The 13,949-nt window shown below is 44.0% G+C and overlaps 1 protein-coding gene across 1 annotated transcript in view; it reads left to right on the top strand.

Moving 5' to 3' along the window:
- The window catches only part of hdac5 (histone deacetylase 5), a 54,265-nt gene that overhangs the window by 15,194 nt on the left and 25,122 nt on the right, over positions 1-13,949 (top strand). Inside the window, exons 3-9 of the mRNA XM_039824699.1 lie at positions 81-343; positions 1,253-1,397; positions 2,663-2,768; positions 6,597-6,730; positions 11,866-11,997; positions 12,334-12,443; positions 13,195-13,311. Of these exons, the coding sequence (XP_039680633.1) occupies positions 81-343; positions 1,253-1,397; positions 2,663-2,768; positions 6,597-6,730; positions 11,866-11,997; positions 12,334-12,443; positions 13,195-13,311 (1,007 nt within the window). The remainder of the gene's footprint in view (positions 1-80; positions 344-1,252; positions 1,398-2,662; positions 2,769-6,596; positions 6,731-11,865; positions 11,998-12,333; positions 12,444-13,194; positions 13,312-13,949) is intronic.

The following is a 13,949-nucleotide window of genomic DNA, read 5'->3' as shown; positions in this document are numbered from 1 at the left end:
TTTTTAAAAATGCACTTACACGATTAGCAGTGTATTCAGGATGAGTAAAGTTGAGCTCTTGTCCATTGCTGCCTTTCCAGGTGGGGGTCCGGGAGAAGGCCCAGGAGCGGGAGGCGGAGGCGGGCCGGTGGATTTGCGGACGGAGCCCAGGGTGTGCTCTCTGTCGGCGGGCGCGGCGGCGGCGGCGGTGGACACAGCCATGAGGGAGCAGCAGCTCCAGCAGGAACTTGTGCTACTGAAACAGCAGCAGGAGCTCCAGAAACAGCTGCTGTTTGCCGAGTTCCAGAAAAAACACGAAGTGCTCACCAGACAACACGAGGTCCAGCTGCAGGAACACCTGAAGGTAGCTACACATACCCAGTAAGGCTGGGAAACAGCCATACGGCCGGCCGCCGCAGGGTAGTCCGTAGTCTGTGTTCCTTAACCCCCAATGTAGCGCAAGTAGACTTTATATTCCACAATTACTGTTTTCTATCAGATTACAAACAATTAGTTTTTTTGAAATGTCTCATCCTATATTGTCTTTAGAAGTGTATTATTCAAAAGACAGTCCTTCCTGAGTTTTTTTGTGATTGTTGCGGGCAAAAATCCTTGATTATGCGGCACGTTTTCTTAAAAAATTGCGATGGAATATGCGGGATATTTATGCAATTTTATGCGATGAAATTGCGGGAACTGGCAAAAATTGCGGTTTGATGAAAAAGAGAAAAAAAAGTGATTCCTCCAACACCCTGCTTTTCGATGATGTTCACGTCGCGTAATGACGTCACTTCATAACGTTCCCATGGCAACAGGGGAAAATGGCTGCTCTTGTGTGAAGTAAACGCAAATCTTTCAACTTTCTGCTAAGATATATGGGACTTTTTTGCAACGAAAATGCGGGGATTATGAAATCATGCAAGCCCCGCATATTTTGCGCGAAAATCGGCAATTTATGCGGCGAAAGTGCGGCGTATTTTAAAAGATGCGGCTCCCGCATAAATATGCCGACTTTGGCTGATTATGCATTGAATTATGCGATCGCATAATCGCGTTTTTCTGGAGGGACTGGAAAGACAATTGCAGCATTCAATACTATCGAATCGCAATACTTCTAGAATAGCATCGCAAAATCGAACCAGCACCCACGCACGGCGAAAGAATCGAATCGGGACAGAAGCACATCGTCCCAGCCCTAACCTGCTACATAGCGAGTGCCATCTCAGTAAAACGTGGATGTGTGTTTGTGCATGTGCATGTGTGTGTGTGTAAGCAACAACAGGAGCTTTTGGCGGCGAAGCGGCAGCAGGAGCTGGAGCAGAAGAGGAAACTGGAGCAGCAGAGGCACGAAGAGCAGGAGAAACATCGGCTGGAGCAGCAGCTGCTGCTGCTCCGGAACAAGGAGAAAGGCAAAGAGAGTGAGTGGGTCACACGGCGCTGCTGCTGCTATGTGCTAGCATCAGTGGTGGGAAGTGCATTCACTCAAGTACTGCACTTAAAAAAATAATTTCGAAGTACTTGCGTGGGGCTGCACAACACGTCTTTTTATCGTCATCGCAGTTTTAGCTGGCGCAATACACAGGCTGCGACATGTCGGTGAAAAAGACACTATTTTCTAGTGGTGCCTTTTCATATTCACTTCAGCGTCCAATAAGAGAATGTTGGAAATGATTTCCTTCAACAGTTCAACAAGCAATTTGTTGTATTTTAGGAGAATACTGAAAGCGACAGAATAAACAGAGTTAACACTTTAATATCTGTTTATGTATCGCAAGTAATAAACATGATTTGGATGGCTATTATACAGTTGCAGCTGATAATTATAATGCCTTTTTAATGGTTAATAAGTACTTTGTGAAGCATCTGTAAACATTATTTAGATATATCTAGCTAATACCAGTGCACAAATAATCGTTTTTATAGATCACCAATAAAAGTTAATTTAATTCATGTTAATTGATGCGCTAACCCACTTATAAACCATGTATAAACCATTAACTAATTCTTATAAGCATATACTGCAACTTTATAATAGCCGTCCAAGTCATTATAGATGAATGTTATTAACGTTGACAAAGTATTACGTATCAGTGAAATAACTAAAGTTGAATTAACTATCAACCAACGTTGCAGATTCTGATTAATACAAAATGTAATCAACAAATAAATATGTATTTTTATGAAGGAATATATTGATATATCCCTTTACAAGCTACCTGGCGGTATATAAACAAAGTAAAGTCAGCCCCTCTTTTACCAGCTGCACTGGTACACACACTAATTATAATTCAATAATACAATATATATGATTGTGAAATGGGTCATTCTGCCTAATGAGTGCTTTAACTTTTGGTACTTTAAGTATACTTTGATTCTAATTCTATTATACGTCTACTTAAGTAAGACTTTGGATGCCGGACTTTGAGTTCTACGCGGTGGCTTTGCTACTTTTACTTGAGTTAAAGATCGGAGTACTTCTTCCACCACTGACTGCCATGCTAGGCACACATAGGCTTAATTTACAGGGGGAAAAAAATCTATTATAATTTCCTTTACATAAATAAATGTAAAGGAAACCCCCAATGTTGAACCAAAAGTTAGGCCCTTGTGTGCACATGTTGTCTGTGTGAGAACCGTGACGTGCCCTGATTGCTGTCCTCCCTCTTTGATTGTGTTTCGGAAGGTGCAATTGCCAGCACAGAGGTGAAGCTGAAGCTGCAGGAGTTCCTTCTCAATAAGAAAGAGCCGGGCATCGGCGGACTGAACCATTCCTTCTCCCCAAAGTGCTGGTGAGTTCTGCAGAGACGGATCAGCCACATCACGTTTGCGTTTACATGCAGTTTAAAAACCCGATTTTTGAAACACTCTGGCCATTTTCGAAATCACCTACTGCATACTGCAGACGACTGCAGTAAGCAGTAGGCAGTAGCTATACTGCAGTTCATCAGCCGTATGTAGTATGAAACTGTTAAATTGTTTTATTCTGCAGTATGCTAGGCCAGGCTGAGCCTTTGAACAAGCTCTTAAAGCACTGGGCAACAACAACAACAACAAAAAAAACTCACACCACCATTGCAAATGAAAAATATAACTTATTGAGCTTTGCATTTTTTTGTTTGTTTACTTTATAAGATGCTGAAAATTTAAGAAACTGAAACTTAATTTATAACATCTTTATTTCTGTGAAATAATGAATTCAAAAGTAATGTATAGCGCAATTTTTTTTATTTATTTGAAATGTTCTGCTATATGAACGAAAGTGCCGCAACATTTGTTCTGCAAAGACTTAACATCAGCATTTTTTGTTTATACAGTAGCAGTTAAATAAAATATTTCGTGTAAATCTCAACTTAAACAATGTACAGTAATCACAGCAAATACAAAATTAAAGCTTATTGCCAATGCCAGGGCATTAATGTTATCCTGTTTATATGTATGTATGTATGTATGTATGTATGTATGTATGTACATTTGTTTGCGTCTCTTGCCCTTTGTTTATCTATACTTTCTTTTATTGATACTGATTTGCTGGTATCAATGGTGTGTATTGCATTTAGGTGATATTTCAGACTGGAAGTACTCCGGCGATAAGAAAATTCAACTTTGCAGTGGTTACAAATACAAATAACCGTCTGGAAGAACTTTAAAATGAAATGGCCATGTCAAACGTTCCGTACCCTTCTCCATGTTTATTGGTTTGTTTATCAGCCAGTTCTTTTCTTTTCCGCTTCCTGTAAGCGCGGCAGCAGTCAGCAACCGACTTTTACAAAATAAAAGTCTGTGAGCAACAGACTTTTACAATAATAAAAACTGAGTTAATGCACGATAAAAAATGTATGAGTTAACGCGACAATAACACGTTAACTTGCCCAGCCCTAGTAATTTAGTAATTTAGTAATTTATTTTCAAGACAGGTATCTCTCTGCCCTGTCAGTCGCTGCTCTCCCTCGCCGCTGCCTGCTCCGTGGCCGGTGTGTATGATTGACAGCCCGGTCAGCGAGCTTGTTGCGTTACGCTTGTGGAGCTTTATAACTCCGAAAAAGGGCCTCTGTCTGAGCTCTTGGCCCCCCATTCCCAAAAAGCCCAGTCTGCTCTGATTGGTCAGCTGGCCAAACTCTGTTGTGATTGGTCAACCAAAATCAAACAAGCCACTGGGTGGGCTGTGCTTGCTCAGGCAGCACCAATGGGCAGCACATATGGAAAAACCAGGCTGGCATTCTCAATCAGTGAGTACGTTTACATGCACACCAATATTCCACCATGATTCCGAATATGACAATATTCCGAATTTGATACAGGTCATGTAAACAGCATATTCCGGTTGGATATTCAGAATAAGGCCTTGTTCCAAATATAGCATTTTCCGATTAAGACGTGGGATATTCCGGTATTATTCGGGTTTTAGACGCATTCTTTGGACTTCACAATCTGGGTTTTTACCGTAGGCTTATGGTCAGCTCTCTGCATTGCTATGGTTGCTGTACACAAACCAACCACTTGGCTATCAACAGGTTTTTGGATATGCGCACACATCGCTACGCAGACCTTTTCAAGAAGCTGGTTGAAGGAATGACAGAGGGATGCTGTGTTCGCAAAGTCCAAACTTTGAAAAAATCGTATTTTGCACGGCTACATGTAAGCGGGAATATTAGTGGAATATTCACTCTCATTAGCCATGTAAACCGCTTAGTCAGAATATCGTCTTTTTCGGAAAATAAGGGCAAAAAACGTAATATTATGTGCATGCAAACGTAGTCAGGGACATCACCGATTGAGGAATTTCAAACAGGAATGTGGCCGAGGCGTTTCAGGCAGTTGAGAAAAAGTGCCGTCTGTGGGAAAGAAAGCTAAATTTTTTTCTGTACTTTTATACATCTATTACGTACCCAAAAAACGATATATAACATGGTAAAAGACCAACAAAAACAAAAAAAAGCATAATAGGGGCTCTTTAAGTAACCGGGGTATTCGTGCATGTATACACCTTAACCGGGGTGGGCTCGGCTACGCGTCTGCGTATGCTCCGTAGGTTATCACTGCCCATCCCCCACTCCGCTGCAGTGGTTTTTGACCAGGCAACAGAGGAGAGACGTCGGAAGCAACGGCGCCCAAACCAACAGCAACAACACGAGCTTTAAACCCTTAAACCCACGGAGGACTTCGCCATGGCACGTACTATCAAGAAGCTGGCGCTAAAAAGTCGTCCGTGTTCTCCCCGCTTTCCAAGTTGTTGTGATTTTGACAAAGCTCAACTGGGAGAAAAAGGCACTTTCTGACCAGTTTTACGTTGGCAGAGTGCCAGCTGCTGTACCAGAGGTGGAGTTAGGCTGCGTTCAGACCCCAAAAAAAAAGCAATCTGGCGATTTTCCGCAGGGTTGTGCAGCGGTGGGAGTGTCACTTAAATGGCCCATTTGTGTGACGTCCTGTTGTGTTACTAGATCTTGCCATTTCCGACCGCACTTGAAGGCAACTTCATTTCACGGGGGAAAGAGAGAAACAAAAAGAGAGCGAGACGGATGACTCTGCTTTGTCGTTTGGCAAAAGTCAGCTGTTCCACAAACTCCCGGGCAGTTCAGTGCTTGTGTGTTTGGCGTTTTGAAAACTTTCTCGCGGCGGCGATAGAGGCAGTGATGTTTCCTGTTTCCTGTTTCCTGTACAGGACTCTCACACCGCCTCAAAACACACACCCACAAGTCTGATCTCCGGTTACGTGACTGGGCCACCGCAGCCTGACGTTGGGTTGCGTTTCTTCAGAAGTTGAATCCGTCTCCACTTTTCGTCGCAGTCCACCGCTGTGTTTTTTTCCGTGTCCCCACCCCCCCACCCCCCTGCCGCAGCCACCGCCGCAGCCTAAACACACTACCCCCATTCACAATAAATGAAAAGACCTGTGTTTTTGGCCGCACCGTCTTGACGGCCGACCCAGGCTGTGTAAATGCACAATCTTCTGTATTATCAGTTACACAGTGATTGCAGTGAACTGGACTGTGTAAATGGTCAAATGTCTCTCAGTCACAGATCAGAGAGTGTGATTCCCTCCTCATCGCCTGACAGGACACTGAGCAGCTGATCTCTAGTTTGTGAGGCTTCAACAGTTTTGCAGTCTGACCTAAAGTCAAACAAGCTGCTTTAATACTCACTGAGAGTGTGTGAGTGGCTTTGTAAAGCAGGCCCGTATTTATGGACGTGTCCTACACTGCCTTCAGCAAGCAGGACGACCCCTAGGAGAGAGTGGGATGTCGCTGTTTTGTGGCACCCAGAGTGACGTAGAAATAATGATGGCGTGTCGTCGTCTTCAGTGGTTCTCTTCTTGACAGTTGCGCTTTGAAATATAAGACAGTGGTAATGAATGAACTGGAATTATACGGAGGTAACTTTCCATTATCTCTTATATACTACGTACAGTATATATGCAAGGATAGGATGACAGCATTAATTAAAACTCATGTTTCTTGAGAGATAAATGTAGCCTATATGTACTGTAACTAAAAAGAAGGCAATGCGACAGCAGTTTTACCAGCTAACTCTCACTTTCTCTCCTGTGTGTGTGTGTGTGTGTGTCTGTGTGTGTCTGTGTCTGTGTCTGTGTGTGTGTGTGTCTGTGTGTGTGTGTGCAGGGGAGCCCAGCACATCTCCCTGGAGCAGGGCTCTCCTCCGCAGAGTAACACTCCAGGAACTCCTCCCTCCTACAAACTGCCCCCACTGCTGGGAAACTACGAGGGCAAAGACGACTTCCCGCTCCGCAAGACAGGTAGGAGAGACACACACAGACAGAGGGAGGAAATGTGTGTGTGTGTGTGTGTGTGTGTGTATGCGTATCTGATTTGTCACTTGTAATGTAAAAGTAGGCTGACAAAGGATTTTGTGGAGGTGGAGTGTGGTGCTAGGTGTGTATGTGTGAGTCTGAGTAACAAGGGAAGAGGTAGCACGCACACAGGCACGCACGCACATTCCATTCAAGCCCTTGCCAAACCAGTTAACACAATGCTAATTAAGCCTATCACGGTGAGGGAAAGCTCTCTGTATTTCTCAGTATTCTGCACTCCAGCTAATTGGTTATCTAAGCCCTATCCTCAGTAAATGCAACACGTGGCACACTGCAATGGTAACGGTGACAGGTTTACTATTAAAAATGCAATGTCATTTCAGAATCAGGCAGTGCATTTCCATTTATTTTCCATAGTTCCATGTTAGTTTAGTTTACATGTTTTTGCACATGGAAAACACTGGAAATTTGGAAATAGTGTGCCACCAACTGTTTATCTGGATTTGTCCAACAAATATTCACGTTACAGTAGTGGATTAATTTGCCGGTGACGTCGAGTGGCGCAGTCTAGAAGGAACTCAGTCCTCCAAGTCAGCAGTTAAGCTGAGGGAGTCAATTAGTTCTAGGAAAGGGTCCCATGTCTCTAGTGAGGTCGAGATAGAGCCTCTGAGTGATCTAAGCTTCTCAAGCTTCAAATTGTTGAGCGCCTCTTCAATCCAACGTAGGTTGTAGGGGGGGCGGGAGAGCCTCTAGTGTTGTGGGAAGACTGTGGGCCAGGCGCGAGCCCTGTCTGATCTAGCGAGATAATGGAGGGCATCACCAGTTGAGTGCAAGAACCTTTGAGAGAATTTTGAGGTCCACATTGAGGAGTGAGTTTGGTCCGTAGCTGCCGCAAAGCAGGGGATCTTTCCCCTTCTTAAGAATTATGGAGATAGTGGCCTTCGACAGGGTGTCCGGCAGGCCACGGTGCCGAAATGCCTCCTTGAACCTCGGCAGCAGTTATAAGACCACCCAAGTCATTCGTGGTTTCAACGTCTATTTGGGGGAAGGTTATATCATTAAGCGTGTCATCTGCAATGGGAGGGCAATCGGAGGCATACAGTTCAGCACAGAATTTAGCAAATATTTCATCAATGTTGACAGGGCCAGTGTGTCTCTGGCCTGAGTTAGCTCTCACAGCAGGAATTAGCCGTGAGGTTGAAAGTTAAAGACGAATAGGGTGGGAGCGTGGAAAAATGCGACTACTCATCACACACTACAATACACTATACACCCTTGCAGGGCTGTAGTCAAGACCACCTTTGTCGAGTCCAAGACAAGTCCAAGACCACGACTAGTCGAGTCCAAGTCAAGACCAAGTCCAGAGAGGTTCGAGTCCAAGACAAGACCGAGTCCAAAAAGGTTCAGGTCCGAGTCAGCACCGAGTCCAGGACAGGAAAAAAAGAGTCTAATGCGTCCATGACATTATCAGTCATTTGGGGTTATTATTTGTTGATTTAAAAGCAAAAACAGTGTCACAACACCCAGGATTTTTAAGTAAAGACAGAATGATGATATATGGTGATACCTCATAATAACAGTTAGATGTATGTAATCAATGTATTCTGCAAATATCTTTATGTAAAAAGAAAAATAGATTACAATCCAAATATAAAAACATAATGGAATGTATTGAAGTAAGGCTAACAGTAATATTTATTCTCCTTTGGATGGACTTTTCTAATTATATCTGAGTCAGCACACATGTAGACTAGGAATCATTTACTCCCCCCTCCTGTTTTGCTCTTTTGTTGTTAATGTAGGCCTATTAATAAACCCCTGGACTGTAATATTTCAGATGTGTTTGAGCAATGTCCAAAACTTTGTGCACACTCAAAATACAGTATATCTGTGTTCTCTGTGATTTGGAGGAGTCGTGATTTTGAGAAAAATAAAGTTTAATAGGCTATTACAAGAATAAAGTCACTGTATTTCAGAAATCTACCTGCACCATAGTCTGCTGTGCATTACGTGATTGCTGTAGATCTCAGACCTTCTGACAGACACAGAGCCCTGTTTGGGTGTCTGAATGAGACAAAGAGTTTAGCTAGAGAAGTGGCCGTACGCTGCTCTACATCGGAGGTGGAAAACCGAATCTACTGCAGAAATACACGGAGCACAAACGCAACACATCTACCGCAGCATGTCAACAGTAGAGCGCATCCGTTATAACCTGAGGCTGCGCTGCATTTTACAGAGTGGACACCAAGAGACGCACAGGTCTGCTTCAGAGCTCCGTGTGGTTGAGTCTGAACCGTAGACTGGAAACGTCACGTCACAGGAACTTTAAACTAAATCATTAGTATTGCGCTCCTTAACTTTGTGTTGATGGCATCAATGTATTACACTGATTTGGCGAGGATTCCTCCGAAAACTTCACCCGGCTTTAACAGCTTTCCTCACGTAGAGGCGGTTGCTAGGTGATAGCAACCAACACAACATGGTCGGACCCCGACGTAGCTGCCCGTTGTATTCGCGTCCGGAAAAATAAACTGGACAAAGTTACATTCGGGGCTACACTCAAAACATTCGGGGCGCAAAATCGGCTGACGCCGCTCCTCCTAAAACCGGGACATTTTAGCGTCTAACGCTTTTGTCGGCGACATTAACTTCAAAATCGGGACTGTCCGGTCAAACCGGGACGTATGGTCACCCTAATTATGTTCCTAGTAAACAAACATAGGTGGCGGCGAAAACTATATATGGGAACATAGTAAAGAGTAAAGACACCTGGATTCGGTCGAGACCAAAAGCCATATTTGGCAAGACCATGTGGCCGAGACCGAGACAAGTCCGAGTCCGAATACCAGCGAGTCCGAGACAAGTCCGAGACCGTAGAAAAACGGACTCGAGTCCGGACTCAAGACCAGACTCGAGTACTACAGCCCTGCACCCTTGGGTATGATCAGGCCAGCTGGGCGACTAGCTCATTTTGAATGATTTAAGGCTTTTATGGCTTGTGGTACGAAAGAGAATTTGGATCTGTTCTTGGTCAGAAGGGGTAGGCAGAAATGACGCATAGATGGCAGTAGTTTAAATATAGTATCGCGATACTATGCTGTATCCATTTTTTATTTTTTTTACCCCGCCCCTATAAACTTTGCGGTCCTTGATTTTATACAGGAGACAGACAGGAGTAGACAAAAGCGGGCGTCTTATTTCTAGTCTTTTGGTTGAAATGACAACTGTCCCTGGCAGACTTTATCAGCTGTAGCTAGCTAGCATATTAAGCTTATGGTCGCGTCATGAGGTGGTTTAAAATGTTGTCACTTGATGGCTGCGTACCTGATGTTGTGCTACAAGACTGAGGCTCTTTAAGCTGCACTTATGCAAATCCGATGAACTGCGCTTTGGCTATTCTTTTTGGGGCTGTAGTTCTGTAGTCTTGACAATTTCTGCTGAAATGAAGAATTGTGGTGTCATGCTTATTAAATATCCTCCCATGTGTCCCGGGATACTGTGTTTGCGCCCCTGCAGCCTTTCACATGATCAATATGTATGGATTTATACCATAAATGTAAAATATTAAAGGGGTGATAGAATGATTATATAGGGTATTTCACACTGTTCCTTATGGTCTCCTAATGGGGTATGTAACATTAGTTGGGCTGAAAATGGCCTGGTTGATATTTTATTGGCCCTTATGCATCCCTGTGTTTTGGCCCTATTTGTAACAAGAGCTTTTCTTCCAAATATGGTATGGTATGAATATTGATGAGCTGCGCGCTTGGTTGAGCCTTAGCCCTTACACACACATAGAGACGCCGCTGATTGGTTGAGCGACTCGCCATACAACAGGTGTGCTATTGGTTACTCCATACACAGACATTAAAACGACAGAATCTCTCCAACACGCAATGTTCCTCAAATACTCGAGACTTTATGCGAAATCACGATATAACTCAAATATGGGCGTTTACAAAATGGAGGCAATTGCAAATTGGTAATACTGTGGCGGAGTCAGCTGCCTGTGTAGCTGCCCTGGCCTGCCTTCCTCCACAACCCGGCTTGCTGTGAGCTCAATTGGCGAACGCTGCTGCAGCCCACAGCACCTTACCAGCAGTACCGTTTGGCTGGTGGACTACTACCACGCCGCGCTGACAAAGCCCAGGCCTGCACCTCTCTCCTGCTAGCTACCCGTGTGTGAAGCGTCAGCGAGCTTTTACACCCTCTACCACTTCACATCTACTTACTCCCTTTACTTATCTTAGTATCCTATTCCCACGTCGCTGCCCTCAACTCTTTTTCCGGTCTTTTGAGGCAGCCTGCTCCCCTTCGTTGTCCCCTGCGTGTCGCCCGTCTAACGAGAGTTGCAGGCCTGGAGCCGTCACAGCGGGTGGTGTTCACCCACGACCGGTGGGTGCTGTGGGCCCCCCGACCGGGACACACCCACCCATTCCCCCCGCCTCCCCCGGGACGCCCCCCGCATTCCATTTAAAGGATTTGTGCAAAATCCCTTCATGCTCATGTTCGAGTCTGGCTCAGTCAGATATGTCACTGTCATGTCATTTCGCTGTCCCGATCCCACATAGTCAAAGGGTAAGCTATGACAGAACAGCCAGGTCTTCCTGGATTCAGGACTGCTGGATACTGTTAAGGCAGCTTGAACCGATATATCCTGCACGCTTCTCCTCCTCCTGCTCCTCGTTCTTCACCTTGGCCTTTTAGATTAAAACTACCTTAGAATACACATGCCGTGGCTGCTCATCCACCAATTAAACCAGCCAGCCAGAAGGTAACGTAGGATTAGCAGAAAGCCTGTGCTCCTCTATCCGCCCCTAACAACGTCTCCTGTTGGCAAATCACCAGACAACCTTAAAATAACCCCATGAAATACTCTGCCAAACAAAACACTACTCGCAACACGATGAAACAAATAACACAAGATTAAAAAAAAAAAAAACTCAAAATTAACAATACAGAAAAACTACTACATTGACATGAAAGGTATATATTTTTTTTTATATCTTCCAAACAAGACTGTACTATGTTGATCCATGCCAGGGATCATGGATTTTTTATTTTGTTTTTTTAGCACCAAGCTGAGCCATTTTCATTCCTCCTCTCTCCCTAAACCGCAGTCTCAGAGCCCAACCTGAAGGTGCGTTCACGGCTGAAGCAGAAGGTGGCAGAGAGGCGGAGCTCTCCGCTCCTTCGCAGGAAGGATGGGACCGTTATCAGCACCTTTAAGAAGAGAGCCGTAGAGATATCAGGTGAACACACACACACACACACACACATACACGCCATCGCAATGTCAAGCTGCCATCGTAAATAAGAACTTGTTCTTAATTACTTGCCTGTAAAAATAAAGGCAAAATAAAATGTTATTAATTAACAATGTTTTTCATTCTAAAAGAAATAGAAAGAAAATAGACGGGAAAAACTCCGCAATAGTGTGTTCAGTGTGTGTAATGTGTAAACTCACCGTATATAAATCTATTCTAATAATACTGTACATGAGACATGAATTAACCTGAAGATGAATTCCTCTCCCTCTCTCTTTTACTGTGTGTGTGTGTGTGTGTGTGTCTGTGTCTCTCGACCAGTCTCCTCTCTCTGTAGTAGCGCTCCAGGTTCAGGTCCCAGCAGCCCCAACAGTTCCAACTCGGCAATCTCCAATGGCAACACAGGGTCGGTCCCCAACATACAGACTGAGGTACAAACGCACACAAACGATTTCCTTTTTTTAGTCTTCACCACATATATTATGTAAGTCTGCACAGACATGGATGTAAACTGCCACTTGACTGGACGCGTATGGACATTTAAAAACACAGAGGCCCAAGAAAAATGGCTAAACCACCGGTGGAATTTGTGGACAGATGATGAAGACCTCTGTCTCACTTTACTAATTCTTTTTGGGCATACGTTTGGCATCCTTAAATATATATCAACTGAAACTGGTCTAGGTTGAATGATGGCACGCTTGAAGGAGGATGGGGCATAACTCACTTTGGAGGTCTTTATTATGGGTCTAACTGTAATCCAACTAATCAAATAACTTCCTTAAGAACGCAATGTGGAAGTACAGTATAGCCGGTAAGCAAGACTCAGAATTTAAGTGCTGCACAGGAACATCATTTCTGGGAAATGGTCTTCCCACTTGTAATTTAACAGGGAAACTGAGGCTTGTAAATGCCAGCTCACAAGCATCATCATTAATTCCAATATGTGCAGGTTAGCTTTTATATGAGGAGTGAAGTCTGAAATGTGGAGTGTAAACATGAAGTGGGATGAAAAGGCTGGACAACTTTGATTATTAGCAGATGTGTTTGAGAGGGATAAGAGCTAGTGTTTTATCAGATCACCTTCTCAATCACTGCTAGGACTCCACACAGCAAGACACAACTAACCAGTCTGCCTGTGTGCCTGTCTGTCTGTCTGTCTGTCCGTCCGTCTGTCTGCAGCTGAGATCTCTTCATCAGACGCTGGGGGCTGATGGGACATTAAGTCCTCTGAATCTCTACACCTCGCCCTCCTTGCCGAATATCTCCTTGGGGCTCCCTGCCAACACACACATCACGGTGGGTCAACACAACGCAACACAACACACACACACACATACACACACACACACACACACACACACCTACACCAGGGGTCTGCAACCTGCGCCCCTCGCAAGTGGCTACCTGTGTCTTTCATAAAAAGTGATAAATAATGGTTATTTTCTCAACATTTTAGTTTTCATTCATCATAATTGTAGGCCTAAAGTCATTCAAACATTTTCCATTCAGGCGACATAACATTTCAGTCAAACCAAGCCAGTGAGTCATTGCGGGCTTGAGTTTTCAAAATCCAAAGAATTTTATTAAAAGACATTTACAGAACATGCACACTGCAAAGTAGAGAGCGATTTTTGAACTGCTGCAGAATCCAGAGCAAATGTACAGTTAAGAATTGGATCAAATGGTCAAAAATGACAACAAACATCACAATTGCTAATTTGGATTCATTAGGCTGTTACCCTCAAGGCTCAAATATGTTTTGCGGCTCCAGACAGATTATTTTATTTTTTTTCATGGCTCTTTTGATATTAAAGGTTGCTGACTCCTGACCTACAGAAAAACATAGGCACACAATACCGCATACTGTAAATATCCAACACTAGCTCCTATAGAAAACATTAAGTCTTCTCAGTAGATACAATGTAGGGTTACTG

Source organism: Perca fluviatilis, chromosome 15 (assembly GCF_010015445.1).
Source record: "Perca fluviatilis chromosome 15, GENO_Pfluv_1.0, whole genome shotgun sequence".
NCBI lineage: Eukaryota > Metazoa > Chordata > Actinopteri > Perciformes > Percidae > Perca > Perca fluviatilis.
This window is presented reverse-complemented; position numbering and strand designations above follow the sequence as displayed.